Below are 19,353 nucleotides of genomic sequence, written 5' to 3'. Positions count from 1 at the left end.
ATGAAATTAAAGCCATTTTAGCAGAACCATGCTGTCCGCTTTCTATCAAAAGTAATGAGTTGCTTGGCAACACATGAAACACACCGTGAGAAGACTTAAGAGCTAGCTACAATTAGCCTAAAGGTACCATTTATTTTCGTTTACAAAATGAAAAGAATCTAAAATTGCCATATAATAAACTACTTACTAACCTCGACCGTTCGGTCATGCCGGGAAATATCAAACTGAGGCTGGAACGTATCGACCGAGCGATAGCGAGTCAGTTTGATATTTCCCAATTGCCACTGAATTTCATTTTCAATCAATCACATCAATGACATATCATATCAATCGCAAAATGAATGTTGATTCAACCGGTGGAAATTGATTGACAACCGGTACAGTACAGTACTGACGGAGTTAACCAAACTTTGATTTGATGTTTCCTTATCTGAGTAGTACGCTGCTGCAATACAATATTTCCACATGAAAATGAATCTTTCTTCTCACAGTCATCTGCCACTTAAACTTCTCTTAACCTACATGATTAGTTTGCTGCGCTCCTCTTCCAGTGACTGTAACTAACATAGGCTATTCACTAACAGTAGCGGTATGTCTATGGCGGAAACATCAGCGTCCGACTTGTGTTTGGTGGTTACCATAACGACAGTACGTTTTGTTGATGACGCGCAGCACATATGTCCAAACTCTTGAGCTACTCGGCTCTTCAAGTATAAAATCACGTTACGGTTTGTGGGAGACCAAGATCATCGTCCTGCAGTCAGTTTCACGTGTACTTTATTTTGAGTTTATATACCACGATTTAAGCAAAAAAAAAAACAGAAATACGAAAAAAATACCGAGGACACGACCTCGGTGTCCTCAATGGTAGTTACGGCCCTGCATGCATCAGATCACAACCCTATGAATGTATTTTGACCTCTAGTTCTGAGTGTTTTACGATTTGTTTGCATGTTTTTTAGCGACAGTTTGCGACCGTTAGCTTTGAGCTAATACAGAGTTCTGTTGCTACAGGCAGTGTTGGGGGAAGTTACTCAAAAGTAATATATTAGTTATTTCTTATTATTTTTCAGTAAGGGTAGTGTGATTAAGTTACATTATTACTTTCTGTACAAAGTAATATTACTTTCACTATCACGTTGAATAGGGAGTTGTGGAAACGGGTCGCCATCTCTCTTATGGTTTTAAGTGGATTTTTTTTTTTAAGTGGATGGAGCTTCCAGCCTCGTTTCTCTGTGGACACTATCGAGAAGTTTGAAATGCTGTTTTTGGCACTAGATAATATTTTGTTGGGGCACAGTTTGCATTTCACTTTTAATGTTTCACTATATTTATATGGCTATTTAAGTCCTTTGTTGAATTCATGCAGTACCTTGGACAAGTAACGCAAGTTAGTTAAATGAGTAACAAATAATATTACTCCATGTCAAAAAGTTATGCGTTATATTACTTTGTTACTCACTTAAGTAATAATATGTAACGCGTTATTACATAACGCCTTACCCCCAACACTGGCCACAGGTGATCCAAACTTCTACGTTTCATGACGTCCATGACTGTCAATCTCTGCATGTTTGCACATAACAGAAAAACTGAAACATCCTTTTGGCTAGATGATCACACGGTCCCTAAATAGGACAGATGGATATTTAACTCACCCAAGGACAAAACCATTTCACGGCCGACAACGATGTGACTCATCTACATTGTTTCGGCTCCATCATACATGTACTCCAAAATAAACTAGTCTTTTTATTAGAGGACAATCGACAATGGAAATCTAATCCTACCAGCAGTGATACATTTGTTAGTATCAGTGGATAGTTTATCGTAAAACTGTATATGATATGGCTGATAATGTATTCAGAGGTTGTTGAAATTAGAGAGCCAGTATGAACTAAGGTTTTTAAAAACCAGGGTAAGGCCAAACGCACCTACTAGATGCATGTCAGTCCCAGGTGCACTTGTGGAATAGTTGTGACAAGGAATTAAGAATGTGTAATTCACTTTGCAAATACAAAACACAAATATAAAACTGAGGTATGATCATTATTGTGTAGGAAACGTTTGCAATGTGCTTTTGTTTTGTATAGCCTAAACTGAGAACTGAAAGGGCTGCCTGGTGGAACATCTAGAACAGAGGTACTCAATTAGAAACCCAAAAGGTCCACTCACCAAATTCCCTGTCAGTCCAGGGTCCGGAACAGTGATGGTTTATTTTTCTGGCCCTTACCTCAAAGTTCTGGGGGTAATTTTGTGTCTATGCTTTGTGTCCAAGTGACGTTTCACGTTACCACTTTTGACAAGGGCAACAGTCTCATTGCAGATTAAACACATTGGTTATGTGCTCCCCACCGGCAACACAAATGCATACTCGTCAGTCCACTTTGTTTTACATTTGATATTTTTGGAATCCATTTTTTGCTTTTGGTTGGGTTTTGTCACGCCATGATTTTGGCAAGGGAATAAACAAATACCGTTACCAAATTGATTAGCCTGCGTTGTTGCGAATGACACACCACCTACGTGACCCACAGAGGTTGCGGCCAACGTTGAGTGAATGAGTGAAAGGTCATGGTGATTACAGTTATTTCAGCTCCCGATTGGACCTTTGGATTCGACACATCAGATAGAAACCACATCTAGTAGGAAAATAAATATAGGCTATAGTGCAAAATCATGCACCAATGAAAACTCACTTGGAACATGACTAAATTAGAATTTTGAATTAGAATTTGAAGTGCATATAGGAAGAATTTTGGCTTTGGTCCAAATTGTATTGCGTCTGGGTTCGGACAGGAGTCCACCTATTGAGTACCCCCGATCTAGAATATGTTAAAAAAGGTACGTATAATAACAAAGCTTCACCCTACATTTTCCGTCAATATATAGTTTTTTGTTGTTTCTTATTTTGTCTGTGATAAATACTTTTATTTAACATCCACAAAAAACTGCGATTTCCTTTCAAACAATATGCATCTTCTCACTTATGACCCTGAGCTATGACTAGGACAGAACGATTAATTGCATTTGCGATAATATCGCAACGTGACAAAACAAGATTTTGTAATCGCAAAGGCTGCGATTTTCTTTTGCTCACGTGACACTTTTTGCAGACAAAGTATCAACTTTGCACGCTACACTTTACCTTGACCTGTAAGATGGCCTCTGGCTCAACAGAACTTGACACTTTACCAATTTTGCCTTTAAAAAAGATGCTGCGCAACACTGTGCAAAATATGCCTGTCTAACATTGCTACCTCATGGGGCAACATCACCAACCTAATTCGGCCCTAAAAAAAACACCACAAAGCCATGTACGATGCACAGCTAAAATGCTGAACACCAGTGTGTCAAATAAGCCAAATAACATCCGACAGGATCACTGATCGAATTGTTTCAAAGTCGAACTCCATATTCATGAACGAAATTACTCAAGCAGTCACAGAGTTCATCACGAAAGATTTGATACCCCTCGGTGATACACATTTAGTAGGATCACTATGGCTGTCAGTGCCATACTGTTTCTGTTAGGCTACTGACTGGATAATTAAAAAAATTTTTTTTTTTATAAATACGTTTATTTTTATTTAACCTTTAGATGCGCGAGTCCTAAATATTTCCAACGGTGCCCACAGCGCAACTTATTACCCTACGTTTAACTTAGATTTACCAAAATATTTTCAAAGAGGTAAGTTTTCTTTAATTTTTCTTAACTTAGTGTGTTATGTTGCTGACTGGAGATCAGTAGTATATATCTATATTTATTCATATTAAATCATATAATAATCGCATTTTAATTCGCAATTGCAATATTAGTCAAAATAATCGTAATTAGCTTGTTTTCTGAAATCGTTCAGCCCTAGTTATGACCATGTCATTTTAGGCAGAAATTCAAAAGGTAACTGGCCAAGTCATCAAACACCAGTCAAGTGTGTGAACGAGTGTGTGTGCGCACATATGCGTGTGTTCAGATCGTACTTGAATACTCGGAGGCTTATGCTGCTCCTCTCAAACTCCCGGGCCTTGCTGGCTCCTGATTGGATGACGTCCGGGGGTAGGTTGGCGAGCCGGGCAGCATTGAAGCCGTAGCTTTTAGGACACGCTCCCGAGGTGAACTTGTAGAGGAAGGTGATGGCCTCCAGGCTGGGGTCGTCACTCTCCTTCTCCACCATGCAGGCCTGGCGGACAGAGACGTAGCTGGGATTGTAACCTGGTACAGTGTGAGCAGAGAGAGCACTATGTGTAAGCAGGCCTGCCGGTCACAGTACCATGTGTCCCAGCCTGACAGCAGTGCTGTGGCTGTAGTCCTCCACCAGGCTGTGGTAGTGGGTGGAGAACAGAGTCCTGCAGCCCAGCCTCTCTGCCAGCTCGCTCACCACGGCACTGGCGATGGCCGTCCCATCATAGGTGGCTGTGCCCCTGCCTGCACGCACACACATACGCAGCACACACACACAGTACACGCAACATGTACACACATATGGTCTGTTTAGTTAGTAGCTAGGTAGATCTAGGGATATCTCGGTAGATCCAGGGGTATGTATGGTAGATCTAGTACAAGCAGTGGCGTTTTTATATGTAAAAAAATAGTGGGGCAAAAAACATTTCAAAATATAGGATACCAGTAAGCTACAAAAGTCCCTCTTGCTACTGATGTGTTTATTTAACACGTCAACAAACAGCGTGGCTCCACACAACACTTTTAACGACAAAGCGGCTTGCTTCTGGGAGACCTTCCTGTGTAATTGCTCTCCTTGTCTCTCTCACACACACACGTAAAATTACCACTGTCATATTTACAAACCTAAATTAGGAATGCAACCAAGCTCAGAACCAATGTGCCTACAGGGCCATGCGCAAACAGCAATGAGCTCAACACAACGGAAGGCCACAACGAAGCAGAAATACAACTTTTTAGGGATACAGATCCATTGTATGACAACAACCAGATAAGCATGGACACACTGACACGTCACCATCTTTATCTATCGATCCAGCCCCAAAATATGACCAATGCACAGACCAGCATCACAAAGGCAGGATGATAAAATATGCTTTTACTCACCAAGGCTGAGAGCTCACTTGAAGAGAAAGGTGCCTTCTTTTGTATGCTAACTAGACTAACCGTTTTTCTTCAAAAACCACTCCACTTTAAACCTACGGTTACTTTTAACAGCAGTTTGAGCGATGACAATATCGTGGCTGATGGGCACCACTTAAGCTGCTTTACTTCAACTTTCTCCTCCAAATTAAGGGTTTATAGGGTATATAACCGGTGCTCAAGTATGAAATCCACTTTATTCATTTTCTCAAGTTATCTGGCGTTTGTTAAGCTAACAAGCTAGCTAAGACAATCTAGCTACATATCCTCGCTCTTCTTGCCGACTAATGTTGGCGACAAGCAGCCAATCAGGGCTGAAATACAAAATGACGCTGTATTGGGGCAACTGGCTCTCAGCCCCACTTGGCATAAAATGTGTGTGATCTACTTTACATTACATTAAATTCTGAGCATGCGTATTAATACTTTCCCACGTCCAATGTACATTGCATTGTGAGAGAGGGGCCTAGCCCCACCACGCTCTCCTTTTTGCCGACTAATGTTGGCGCCAGAAAGACAGATAGCCAATCAGGTCTGAAATACGAAATGACGCTGTGGTGGGGCAACTGGCTCTCAGCCCCACTTGGCATCAAATTTGTGTGATCTACTTACATTACATTACATTCTGAGCATGCGTATTAAAACTTTCCCACGTCCAATGTACATTGCATTGTGAGAGAGGGGCTAGCCCCACCAGAGCCCCACTTTCACTATTAGCCTATGCTAAACTCGAATAGGCAGAACGCAGTCTGAAGCAGCAAGGCAGGGACCAATGAACATGAAATTAAATCTTAACACAAACGAATGAAACGAAACAATTTAGGAAGACGCTATATTCATAGATAATAAATTATTCGAAGTAAACGAAAATAAAAATGTTTGAGAAATAAAAAAGAACATAATTTTGTTGCAGTTCTTTCTGTTGATAACAGGTGGGGCACTGCCCCACCTGCCCCTAATGACCAGTCGCCACTGAGTACAAGTATTTCTTACCCAGCTCGTCCAGCAGCACCAAGGAGTGCTGTGTTCCATGCAGCAGGATGCTGGCTGTCTCACTGAGCTCCACAAAGAAGGTGCTCTCACCTGCACACAGCACAGAGGTGTTAGAGGAATGGTGTGTGTGTTAGAGGGACTGTACGTAGCAGTGTGTATGTGACTCACCAGCCATGATGCGGTCCGACGCCCCTAGGCGTGTGAAGATCCGGTCCACAGGGGAGAAGCTGAGGCTCTCAGCTGGGACATAGCAGCCCAGCTGGGCCAAAACCACCACCAGCCCACACTGAAGGGTCATAAGGTTATAGTTATACCACCAGCCCACACTGAAGGGTCATAGTTATACCACCAGCCCACACTGAAGGGTCATAGTTATACCACCAGCCCACACTGCAGGGTCATAGTTATACCACCAGCCCACACTGAAGGGTCATAAGGTTATAGTTTTACCACCAGCCCACACTGCAGGGTCATAGTTATACCACCAGCCCACACTGAAGGGTCATAAGGTTATAGTTATACCACCAGCCCACACTGCAGGGTCATAGTTATACCACCAGCCCACACTGCAGGGTCATAGTTATACCACCAGCCCACACTGCAGGGTCATAAGGTTATAGTTATACCACCAGCCCACACTGAAGGGTCATAGTTATACCACCAGCCCACACTGAAGGGTCATAAGGTTATAGTTATACCACCAGCCCACACTGCAGGGTCATAGTTATACCACCAGCCCACACTGCAGGGTCATAGTTATACCACCAGCCCACACTGAAGGGTCATAAGGTTATAGTTATACCACCAGCCCACACTGAAGGGTCATAGTTATACCACCAGCCCACACTGAAGGGTCATAGTTATACCACCAGCCCACACTGAAGGGTCATAGTTATACCACCAGCCCACACTGAAGGGTCATAGTTATACCACCAGCCCACACTGAAGGGTCATAGTTATACCACCAGCCCACACTGAAGGACTAGTTATCCCAGGGTTATAGGGTAATTGTAATAATTGTTTATAGCTAATTCACTACAAATATTTAACAGTTTTCTTGCGATCCCATAAACGTAGGCTACTTTTGAATGCTCAAGTCGCTCTTCTGTGGCAAAGCAAAAGTTGGAAAATTCAATTTGTGCGACACCGGAGTTACCCAAATCTGTAATCCAAATCTGTCCAAGTGCGGTAGATTAGCCGCTGCAGTGCGTATTGCATTGTCATGACATTTTAAGAATAACTGATATATCGTGATATATACTGTTACCATCAGTGCTTACGAATTATACCGTAATAAACATTTTAGGCCATACCGCCCAGCTAGTTATAGGGGTCAGGGTTATAGGGGTCAGTCAGCAGAGGTTTTTATCCAAAGACACATATAGTAGTGCATATAGGTTTATAAGTATAAAATAGAGATATTGATAGATAGTAGGGATGGGCATTTGACATGATTTCACTTTTCGAATAGTGTCCCCAATTTTTTTCCGATATCCAGATAGTCTATATTTTCTTATAATGCTGAGGGTCCATTATGTAATTGGCCAGACATGCACAAAGTATATAGTTAACACATGAACCACTACATTCTGGCAAGAATTGTGACTAAACTATTAGAATAAGAGTTACACCTAAATAAAGAAAACAATGGCATGATAAATGTATTGAACATGACGTAAAGACAATATACAAAAATAGACAAAATATACAAAAATAAATGCTGCGTCTTCAGACGTACGCTCTTAAACCGTGCGCAATAACACTAGGGGCCCTATCTTGCACCCAGCGCAATTGACTTTGTCAACGACTTTTCCCTCCACTGACGCTACACTGACTTTGCTTTGCGCCCCTGGGGGCGGTTCGGCAAAAAAAAAAGAGGCGTGTTCCGGCACAAACATTCCCTGGTACTATTTTGCAGTTTCAGCAAAACAATTCCGCCACTGACCAGGAAAAACGTAGTCTAAAGTCAATGCCACGTTATTCAGATGCTATTTTAAGGGCGCATGCTTGGCCCGTGCGCACTGCACTAATATAAAAATAAGAATTGGAATGAGTAGCATAAGCGGGCAATTTAGTGTAATGAAAAAACTGCTCTGCCTTTCCCATACAATGTCACTTCTCTATCTTTTACGGCCCTGACGAGAACGTCGGTCTCCTCGGGTGTGAACCGCTCCTGGCGTGCGCCTGGCAAATCCGCTGTTAGAATAGCAATCCGCCATGTAACAAGCGCGCCTGCTCAGGGAATGTGAGATGACGCTCTGATTGGTTTACTGCACGTTATGCCCAAACCACAGCCATTAGTAATTTAACCACTTCGGACCAACCCATTCTAAAATTTGCGCCAGGCGCAAAGTCATTTATCCCGCCGGCAAAATGGCAACCGCGCCCACAAAGTTACTTGCGCTTTGCGTTCTGATACTTGCGTTTCAGATCATTAAAATAGGGCCCTAAGCCTGTTACTGTCTTAAAATACAAAGTTCAAAGTTACATTGGATTGAAATTACATTAAGCAGGCAAAAATTCATGAAACAGTGATTATGCAACAACACTACTAATTTAAATAAATTAAGCCAGTACCGCACTAGCACTACGCATTCAAAAAAAATAAGAAAAAAGGAGCATTTCTATGGGTGCTATGTGGGTGAAGGTTAGCAGCACTGGCGATGTGGTGCAGGGTTGCAGCACTGGCATGATTCAAGGTTGAAAAGGAGGTGATAAGGCAGAGCTCCAGACTGCGACCAAATGGTTGCATTTTGCAACCAGTTTTTGAAGCACCCGCGCATGTGCGACCTACAAATTTGGAATTCATTGGGTGTTCAATGTCAGCACACGTTAGCAACGACGCATAGATACGTTCTAATAAGACAGCGATATCAGCAAGCCCTTAGCATTAGTACCGTAGCTAAAAGTCGAATCTAGGCTATTTTTCCTACGAACATGTCTTAATCTGCCAGACAAGTGGGTTCCCCTTCGTTCTTTTGGTGAGCAGTTCCACGAGCCCTTCTTATCCGGCGTCATGGAGCCTAGCAGCTACTTATTTAGCACTAGCGTTCCAACTATATCCCTGCCTGTGTTTGAGCTGTTGTGCTGTTATACTCAGCAAGTATGTGTTGTGGTGTCAGAGGACTGATCGAAAAGTGCATCATACAAGTCATTTAGCTAAGACTTCTATGTACAGACATTCCCCCCGAGGCAAGTAAGGTGAAGTGCCTTGCCCAAGGACACAACATCATTTTGCACGACCGGGAATCGAACCAACAACCTTCTGATTAATAGCCCGACTCCCTAACCACTCAGCCATCTGACCCGTATTATGTATTATAATGCAAAATATTGAATGAATTAAAAAACGAAGGATGTTCCTTTCTTCATGAACTACCAGCATCAAATGTTAAACAATATATTTAAAAATATATTTTTTAGGGGTGCTGAGATTAAATTTAGGGGTGCTTGAGCACTCCAAAAAATTGTCTAAAATTGCCACAGAATTGTACCCTCTCTAGTTACATTAATAAATGCATTGCAGGTCAATATAAGGTGTGCCCCTAAATTTTCAGCTTGCGCTCCTAAAATTCAGTCAGGGGCTACTGTGCTACAGTAAAAAAAGTTAGTCTGGAGCCCTGTGATGTGTTTGTCTGACCTGAACAAAGTTGTTCCTTTATGATTTTACCTCATGTGATTCTGCATTGATCTGGTGGATTTGTGGTACACTAACTTGACATCTATTTTACATTTAACATTATTTAGGTCACCAATCTGATGGAAACACCTTGCTCTGCTTGCAAGCCATTTCTCTGGTTTTCAGCACCAACTGAAAGGAGAATCGCCCTTTTGGTTTGTTTTTTACCAATTTCAAACATTACAACTAAGGTATTAGATGTAATGTTGGACAATGGAACATGACACGATGACACATAGAAAATGTATTTCTAGCTTTTTTAATAAAACAAGTATTTGAAAAGTAACTTACTTTTGGATATTCGGATATTCAATTAACCACTCTCATCCCTAGTATATAGTGCAGACATTAGGTACATAGTGCAGACAAGAACAGCATATAGGCGGATACCAACCTGTCTCATGAGAGTGGATTTTCCACCCATGTTGGGTCCAGTGACCAGAACACAGGGGGCCTGGCCTGTCACACCACTTCCTGCTTCCTGCCCCTCCTCCTCCTCCTCCTCTCTGCCAGGGCAGCCAATGGCGATGTCATTGGGGATGAAGTCGTCTCCAAAGAACGTCTTGGTGACACAAGGGTGGCGGGACCCACGCAGGTCCAAGAAGGGAGCTGATTGGCTGTCATCACCAGGAAGCAGCACCTGAGGCCTGCTCATTGGTCCATCTCCCCCCTGGCTGTACCGGGTCAGGCTCAAGAGCACGTCTGATTGGAGGAAATGGGTGACAAGCAGGGCCTGACATTAACATTTTTGTTCACCAGCCACTGTGGCTAGTGGTTTTCCAAAGTTACTAGCCACTCAGCAATTTCACTAGCCACGATTTTGTTGTTGGGAAATTAAGTTTTATTTGATTAATGTTGACTACTGTTTGCTACAATTTTCTTGAAGGACTAGATTTACAATCCTTTCAAATGTAAATTACCATTTTAAACACCCAAAATCAAGACAACATCAAATGTATGTGTCGCCAAATCTTCAGCTCTTAAGTGTGTAAAGATCCTTTTGTATGAAAATATGCAAACGATTATGACAAAGACAAAAATAGTAACTCATTGCATATAACGGGGTGTAAAGATGTATTGAAAATATATGAACTAAACAGAATTTCTTTTTGTCCAGTTAAATATTTATAAACAACACAATTATTTTTTTCTTTATTTTCGGTTTCACTTTCATCACCAGTTTCTCTTTTTGTCTGCCCTCCGGGTTTTCCTACACCTATGTAGCTTACCGCCAAATCCTTGCCTTGCACTGAGCAGGGTCCTCAAGTTTGATCAAAAGCCCCACGAGACGAGCTTTCGCGTGTGTTTGCGCGTCTATGTTGCTTAGCAACGAACGTACAGTGGCCGAGACTTTAACACGGGGAACCGACACGTGCTGGTTGAAATGCGTGCGTCTCACGGTCAATGCGTGAGGCTTGAGAACCCTGCAATGAGTTTATTATTTTGTTTTGAGAAGACTACAATAAAAAAATCTTATAGCGAGAGATATGTAGAATTCCACCCGCCACAGCCGAATTATACCCGCATTTGGCGGGTGGGCGGGTGCCAATGTCATGCCCTGGTGACAAAATAACCAGCAGGGGCCGCGTGCACCAGCATAAGAAAGTTGGTCTTAACTCTTACGTCGGTCTTAGCTACGTCCGACTTTGTAATTTGAATTTACACCAAGTGCACCAAGCTTGACAGACCATGGTCGTATGGTCGCTATGCCTGGTCTTAAGATGCGCATTCTTGTATAAAATTTAAAGCGGCGATTGTTGCCAAGCAATAAACTCTATAGCTAGCCTACATCTCCCTTCAAAACAGGCCATGGATAAAAACAAACAAAAGAAAAGGCAAATCAATTGGGTCAAACTGTTTGTGTACATCTCTGACGGTGACGAGTCAGCCTACAGAGAGGAGGTTGACACCCTGACATCATGGTGTCAGGACAACAACCTATCTCTTAACATCAGCAAGACCAAGGAGATGATTGTGGACTATAGGAGGCGGCAGGAGGAGGAGCATGCACCCCTACTCATCAATGGATCGGAAGTGGAGAAGGTCAGCTGCTTCAAGTTTCTCGGGGTGAACATCAGCAATGACCTCACCTGGTCTGTTCACACGGACAAGGTGGTAAAAGCGGCCCGTAAGCGCCTCTTCTTCCTGAGGAGACTGAAGAAGTTTGGTATGGACTCAGTCATCCTCACTAACTTTTACAGATGCACTATAGAGAGCATTCTGACTGGTTGTATCACAGTGTGGTATGGGAGCTGCACAGACAGGGACCGCAAGTCTCTTTACCCCGGTGCCTTCTGGCAGGCGTTACCGCAGCATCCGGTCGCACACACTGGACAACAGTTTCTACCCAAGGGTCATCAGGCTTCTCAATGGACACTGATATGGACATTGTTTTACTGCACACTAGTCACTTATACACTGTCACTTTCAGCTACTGGTTGCTCTTTCAGTAACATTGCACTACTGTACCTCACTGTACCTCGCCACCAGGCTCCTGTTTGGTCATTGACATAGTCACTGATCTGCAAATTTGCACTATTGCACTGTACTCCACTTAGGTTAGAATAGGTTATAGGGTTGAAACAGGTTTTTTGTGCATTAGGGTTAGTATAGCGTACTATTGTTATCTGTAATTTAGGAAGTTTTAGTGTTAGGGTTAGTATAGTCGTTTATTTATTGCTATCTGTATATTTAGGAAGTTTCACTTATCTAAGCTCAGCATAGATGTAAATTTGTTCCGTGTACTTATATGTTATGCCAGGTGCTTGCGTTGTCTTGTCTTAAGAATTTCAGTGCCCAGTCTAACCTTGTGTTGTTCTGTGCACCTGACAAATAAAAGACTTGAACTTGTACATTATAATTACCATGGATATTAATCAGATATTCCAATTTACGCCTGCTCCACACTAGACGTAAAATGTACACCCAGGTGCAACACAAAGGGCTTAAGTCTAACTGGTGCACTAGTCATAACTTTAAGTTGGTTGTAACTTTCAGTTCTACGTCGGACGTAGCGTTATGCCCAGGCGTACACCCAGCTGGTGCACTCGGCTCCAGGGCTGCAGCGCAGCAGGGGGCACAGTTCAGTTTCACGGTTTCCAAGCCACTGACAGGACAGTTGCGATATCTTTATATTTAAGAAAAGAATTGACACATCATCCTATTATAAATAGACATTGTAGCTCTGGCAGTGTAGCTGGTATTGTGGTTCTGGTAGCTGATGTTGCTGTGGTAGCTGATTTTGTTGTTCTGGTAGCTAGTATTGTTGTTCTGGTAGCTGGTATTGTTGTTCTGGTAGCTAGCATTGTTGTTCTCGTAGCTAGCATTGTTGTTCTGGTAGCTGGTATTGTTGTTCTGGTAGCTGATATTGTTGCTCTGGTATAGATTATAACGTTTGGGGGGGGGGCGGCCCGGGGGGGGGGGGATAAGTCTGCTGCTAATGCTACGATATCTTTATCGATTTATTGACGTAATGACTTCCCTCGATAAAGATGTCGTAACAATTCATTTTCAATAATATCGATAATTTAGATGGAGAATAATTAAGACAACAATCCATAACATTTCTGTGATGCAGCAGGAAGTTCCATAGAAATGGTAGCCTACGCTCACTAAAATATACTGAGCACCTTGAGTGGAGTAGCTAATGTTAAACACAAAATTAGTTTTATTGCCGAAAACAGTGGCAGCGATAGCCATGGCGAGGGAGCAACTTCCAATGAAGAAATTATTGATAAAAAGGGTTCGTGTTCTTCAGTTATTTGGAAGTCGTTTGGCTTTCTGAAATCCGACAAAGAGCAGAGCAATGTTCGGCGCATTGTGTAATAAACAAACAGGTCTGGAAATACGACAAACCTTTTTCACCCCCTGAAGCAAAATCACTTGTTGAAACATGCATAAAGTGTGAGTTTGCGCCAAGGTATTGATAAAAAGCAAGTTTTTAAAAAGCTTATGTTACTTGACACCAGGAGCGTGCTCCCTGGCCACAAACACTTCTCTCACACCGCGTTGCCTAAACTTTATGCCAAGTGGAGGGAAAAAGTGGAGGAAGAGACTTATTTTGCTACTAGCCTACTACGGATCTGTGGTCTATCGTCTGAATTATCGTTATCGAATGGATATATACATATCAATAATTTTGCACCCATATTGCCCAGCACTCTTTGGAGTTCTATTGTTGTATTCGTTCTGTTTTGATATGTGTAATGCTATGGTCTGTAGTTTAGATAATTTGAGTGTTCACCCTGATTGGGAATGTTGTCTAGGTAGATCGCTGTCCAAGCTGTCCTTTGGAAAAGTGCTTCCGGGGATATAAACAGTTGTGTGCATTGTTCCGCTCAACGCTTGCCGGCGCTACAGTATCGTTGTTCCCGTTTAAAGTGCGGCCTATATTCCAGTGCGACCTGTACTCAGTTTTACAAACACGAAGCTCCAATTCTAGTGGGGTGCGGCTTATGGAAAATATTGCTTATTTTCCCACAAAATACGGTAGGAAAATTCACGCAAATGTAGTCTCTGCCAGTGGATTGGTAGCCCCACTCAGAGACAGACAATCAGTTAAAAATAACAAGGGCAACGTTCCGCAAACTTTAGTTGCAAATGAATTGAACTTTTGAGGTGACGAGCAAGAAGCACATGTGTGAAAACAGCTTTATCTCGTGGGTCCGTTTTTTGGGAGTGTATAGCTTGATTATACATAGAGCAGTGTCCAGGAAGATGTCGGTGACACACACAGATTTCTGGAATTATAGATGCAGTGCCCGTGATGCAGCTGGTGATAGACAGTTCTTCTCAGTGGCTTTGGTACCTATATTTTTCAGATCACAATTGAAAATCTCTCAAGTACTTGTTCAACCTCCACTAGGGCTGGGCGGTATGGCCTAAAATGTTTATCACGGTATAATTCGTAAGCACTGATGGTAACGGTATGTATATATCACAATATATTAGTTATTCTTAAAATGTCATGACAATGCGGTCCGCACCGCAGCGGCTAATCTACCAAACTCGGACGGATTTGGATTGGGTAACTATCGCATGAGTTGAATTTTCCAACTTTTGCAGTGCTTTGCCATGGAAGAGCGACTTAAGCGTTCAACAGTAGCCTATGTTTATGGGATCGCAAGGAAACTCTTCAATATTTTTTGTGAATTAGCTATAAACAATTATTACATGGCTGAATACGCGATTCTGTTGGCCTACAAAAAAACATTTCACAATTCTAACCAACCTGGCATTTGATTTGTTAAACGCATTCTGGTAGATTGTTCATATTCGCGCACATTCATGGGTTTCAGGCAGGGGCGTGGCCAGTATTGGGCCAGGGCGGCACCGGCCCGCCCACATTACTAAGCCAGGCCAGTTTTATCAAAATGCTTTTTAAATGTATTTTATTATTCAAATGTATTTAAGAAAATATATTAATATAAACCTGATTTATAGTTGACTGGTGTGTGTTTAATTTGTTTTCCGAATAAAATGGAACTGTTGAAGCAAGTTGTAGAACGTAATTGGATAAGGGCGTCTGCTAAATAACTAAATGTTATTGGTTGGTAGCTATGGTTGGTAGGGGTTCCGAAGACTCTGGGCAGCCTTTAGCCAGTTAACTTTGCTAGACTAGCTGCTTTATAGCCAATGTGCCTACATCACCACAATAATGGCTAAACAAGTGACCTGCCCAGGACCGTATTTGCCCTGGATTCCTCTACTAGCCTGTCGTCTGGTGCTACCTTTGCCCTGTCATCCTGCCTCAGCGTGTACCGAACTTTACCTAGATTCATTTTTTGCCTTCTGCCTGTCCGTTTTGTGCTTGTAATAGCCTAAGTGTGCGCTCTGCGCTTGTATCATCTACACTATGCTGTTTGTCCAGCCTTTAATGAGCTCTGTTGGTTGAACATGATGTTTAGATTGTGTTTTGTTGTTACCTTTGCTGAATATTGCAAAGTAAAGGTGTCACTGTTTTTGCAGTTGGTCTATTATTTGTTCTACTCTAACACCATGTTGTAACTGGATGTGCGCGTACAACTGAATAAATAGAAACAGGGTGTCCAACAAATTTCATCCAAAATGTTGCGCTAATTATTATTTAAGTCTTTTTTTTCTAGGAAAAATACAATTTCTGTCTACCTCCCTGCTTTCAGGTGGTGAAAAAGATTGCTAGTGTTTCCATCTTTGGCTAGCACAATTCAACAACACAACTTACAGAGTAGGCTACTGTTTGTTGGTCGATGTCGGATAACTTGAAACCAAACCATTTCCAAACGACAGAAGAGGACCCCTTTTTTTAACCAATTCTTCTTTGTCCAGCAAATCAACCCCACTGGCGTTATTTTCATACATCATTAACGCTTGCTTATACTTGCCAACAAAAGCAGTTTACTCCAATGAATGTTTGCTTCCTCTGGAGTTGCGCTAGCTTATTTGTTGACTTTCATTGTCTGGCACAATGCGTGCAGCATCCATGCTTAAATGTTTTTTTTTTAAAAGATACAAATTTGAACTAGCCCACTAGGCTGTATCACTTGACTTTAGGGCTGCAACAACGAATCGATTAAAATCGATTAAAATCGATTAAAATCGATTATTGAAAAGCGTTGGCAATGAATTTCATTATCGATTCGTTGTGTCGCGCAATTCTTACACAACTCAATAAGTCGCGGATGTGTTTGAGTAAAAAAAATAAAGTTTAGTTGAGCACGAAGCAGAGCTGAGGTAGAGGAAAGACCATCGGAGAGACGTTGTTGAGTAACGTTGTTCTGAAACACATGGCGGAGAACTCAGTACGACCTAAGTCAGGGGTGTTCAATCCTGGGGCCTGTTCCATAAAGGCCGCTCAAAAAAGCTAGACTTAAAGTCCTAAACCAGACTTGAATAAGTTTAATTAGTCAAACGGGGCTTAAGCGGTTCCATAAAGGCCAATTTCAGCTCACGCAGTCCTACTAATTCAAGTCAGATTTAAGTAGTCAAGCTTATTGTGCGTGCACCCTAATCTTAAGCAGTAAAACATGGATCATACAATCCACCACGGCAAAAGCAATGCACACGGCCATGTGACTTCTTCCAGAAAGAACATTCCCTTTAAATCGTATACCATGACAGCTCCCTCATCCACCGCTTCAATCAAAATAAAATGACACGCCATGATTGACGTTGTGAACGACAGGCTACTTAGGTCGAGGACCTTTTTAGCAGCTGAACTTGCAGCATGCGAACTTAAGTAGAAGCTGAGTGGGGAACGCTGCAACAGAGATTTTGTTGTCTTGGCCGGAGAAGATAATGTCATTCGATTTGGATGTGATTCTTATAATAGGCATATTCATTTTTCAACCCAGCGCATTAGCATGAGCGAAGAAGGGCTAAACCAACTTACGTTTTTCAGGTGAAAGGCTACATCATGTTCGACGTTGAACTATGAAAATTAAACCGTTGTTGGCAGAGTTTGCATTCAACGTTTTTCGAGTCACCCGGTACTCATGTACTTGCTGCCATACCACACATTTCTTTGCCATTTTGACTAATAACACCGACAAAGTAGGCTATGGCAGAGTTTGTAGTTCTGCAGCCAATTGTGCTTGTGCCGTTTGCAAAATACCAAAACAAAGTGCAGATTAGAAGGGGAAAGGGAAAACAGTAACACCTTTTCTTTTAAATTATATATTTTTGCTTCATTTGTCTTAAATAATATAATCTACAATTTCTGTAGACCATTTCGTTAATTCAGCAATGATGACACAAGCGGGAATCAGATCTCACACTGCCATATGGCAGCTTGACTAAAAATATTTTAGTCAACCAAGAGCATATCGACCAGAAAATCGACTAGTCGACTGAGTGGGGACAGCCCTACGTAAAACAAATACATTTTTGTGACAAGATTTACTGATCTACATTTTAAGTATATCCACTTTTATTTTAATCTACATTGTTTACATATTTCAGCCCCTTAGTATTAGTCAGACTTTGTACGCTACTTTATTTATGATTCTTATGTTTAGTGTCGGGTGTCAGGAGGCTGAGCGGGTAGAGCATCGGGCTAGTAATCGGAAGGTTGCCAGTTCAATTCCCGGAAGGTGCACATGACGTTGTGTCCTAGGGCAAGGCACTTCACCCTACTTGCCTCGGGGAGAACGTCCCCGTACTTACTGTAAGTCGCTCTGAATAAGCGTGTCTGCTAAATGACTAAATGTAAATGTAGTGTATGCAACTTCCTGCCACAGTAAATTACTTGTTTGGGTGAACTTTCATTACGAATAAAACCAATTCTGATTTAAATATTGTTGTTCTGTTAGCTAGCCAGCATTTCATCAGTTAAAGAAACCCCTTTGAAAGCAGACATTCAATGTTATGCCAGCAGTTGGCACTAACCTGGCCATATCGGTTTTAAAAGCGAATTCGCTTCTAAATAAATCTTTCCTATTTTCTTTACTAGGAACTCCAGTGCATTAAGCGCTTAGTTTCATTTCATTGCGAATGCCTTGGTGAAGTGCATTAGTTCATTTACAAAACAAAACTCACTGAAGTTATCATTCAGCCCCCGATACAGCCCCCGATACAGCCCCCGATACAGCCCCCGATACAGCCCCCGATACAGCCTCCTAATCCATGCGCTAGTGAAGCGTATATGGTGCGAGCTGAACATGGCCGAAAAAGATCCCTCGTCAAACTGGCAATTTTTTCGGGAAATGTTGAAACGCAATCCAAACTAAGTAAATCGCAGCACGGCACTCCATAAAAACTCTATAAAAAGGACACCTGCAAAATATGAACTTTGCAGAGTGTTCAGTTCTCGAGATAATCGTTGTAAGATTGCTGCCCTAAAATTCCATAAAAGAAATACACAGGCAGATAGACACAGAGATTTCTGGCATTATGAGATGTTTTCCTCTTTCTTTTAGGGGAGCAGGAAGAAGGGTCCACCACCCAAAACAATGGTGGGAAAACACCATTACCATACCCAGTACAGCCACACACACACACACACACCATTACCATACCCAGTACAGCCACACAGACACCATTACCATACCCAGTACAGCCACACATACACACCATCTTACCCAGTACAGCCACATACGTACACACCATCTTACCCAGTACAGCCACACACACACATACCATCTTACCCATTACAGCCACACATACACACCATCTTACCCAGTACAGCCACACACACACACCATCTTACCCAGTGCAGCCACACACACACACCATCTTACCCAGTACAGCCACACATACACACCATCTTACCCAGTGCAGCCACACATACACACCATCTTACCCAGTACAGCCACACATACACACCATCTTACCCAGTACAGCCACACATACACACCATCTTACCCAGTACAGCCACACATACACACCATCTTACCCAGTACAGCCACACATACACACCATCTTACCCAGTACAGCCACACACACACACCATCTTACCCAGTACAGCCACACACACACACACACACACACACACCATCTTACCCAGTACAGCCACACATACACACCATCTTACCCAGTACAGCCACACACATACACACCATCTTACCCAGTACAGCCACACACATACACACCATCTTACCCA

General features: G+C 42.2%; 1 protein-coding gene across 2 annotated transcripts in view; it reads right to left on the bottom strand.

Annotated features, from left to right (window-relative positions):
• Positions 1–19,353, bottom strand: part of msh6 (mutS homolog 6 (E. coli)) — a 35,752-nt gene that overhangs the window by 799 nt on the left and 15,600 nt on the right. The window contains exons 6-10 of one of the 2 annotated variants that reach the window (XM_047030035.1): positions 10,171–10,478; positions 6,266–6,383; positions 6,098–6,187; positions 4,272–4,426; positions 3,982–4,181 (exon numbers count right to left, since the gene is read on the bottom strand). In XM_047030035.1, coding sequence (XP_046885991.1) covers positions 3,982–4,181; positions 4,272–4,426; positions 6,098–6,187; positions 6,266–6,383; positions 10,171–10,478 — 871 coding nt within the window. The other variant, XM_047030036.1, reaches the window with a different exon arrangement.

This window comes from Hypomesus transpacificus, chromosome 11 (genome assembly GCF_021917145.1).
Source record: "Hypomesus transpacificus isolate Combined female chromosome 11, fHypTra1, whole genome shotgun sequence".
Taxonomy (NCBI): domain Eukaryota; kingdom Metazoa; phylum Chordata; class Actinopteri; order Osmeriformes; family Osmeridae; genus Hypomesus; species Hypomesus transpacificus.
The sequence above is the reverse complement of the archived record's forward strand: the minus strand, read 5'-3'. Positions and strand labels throughout refer to the sequence as shown.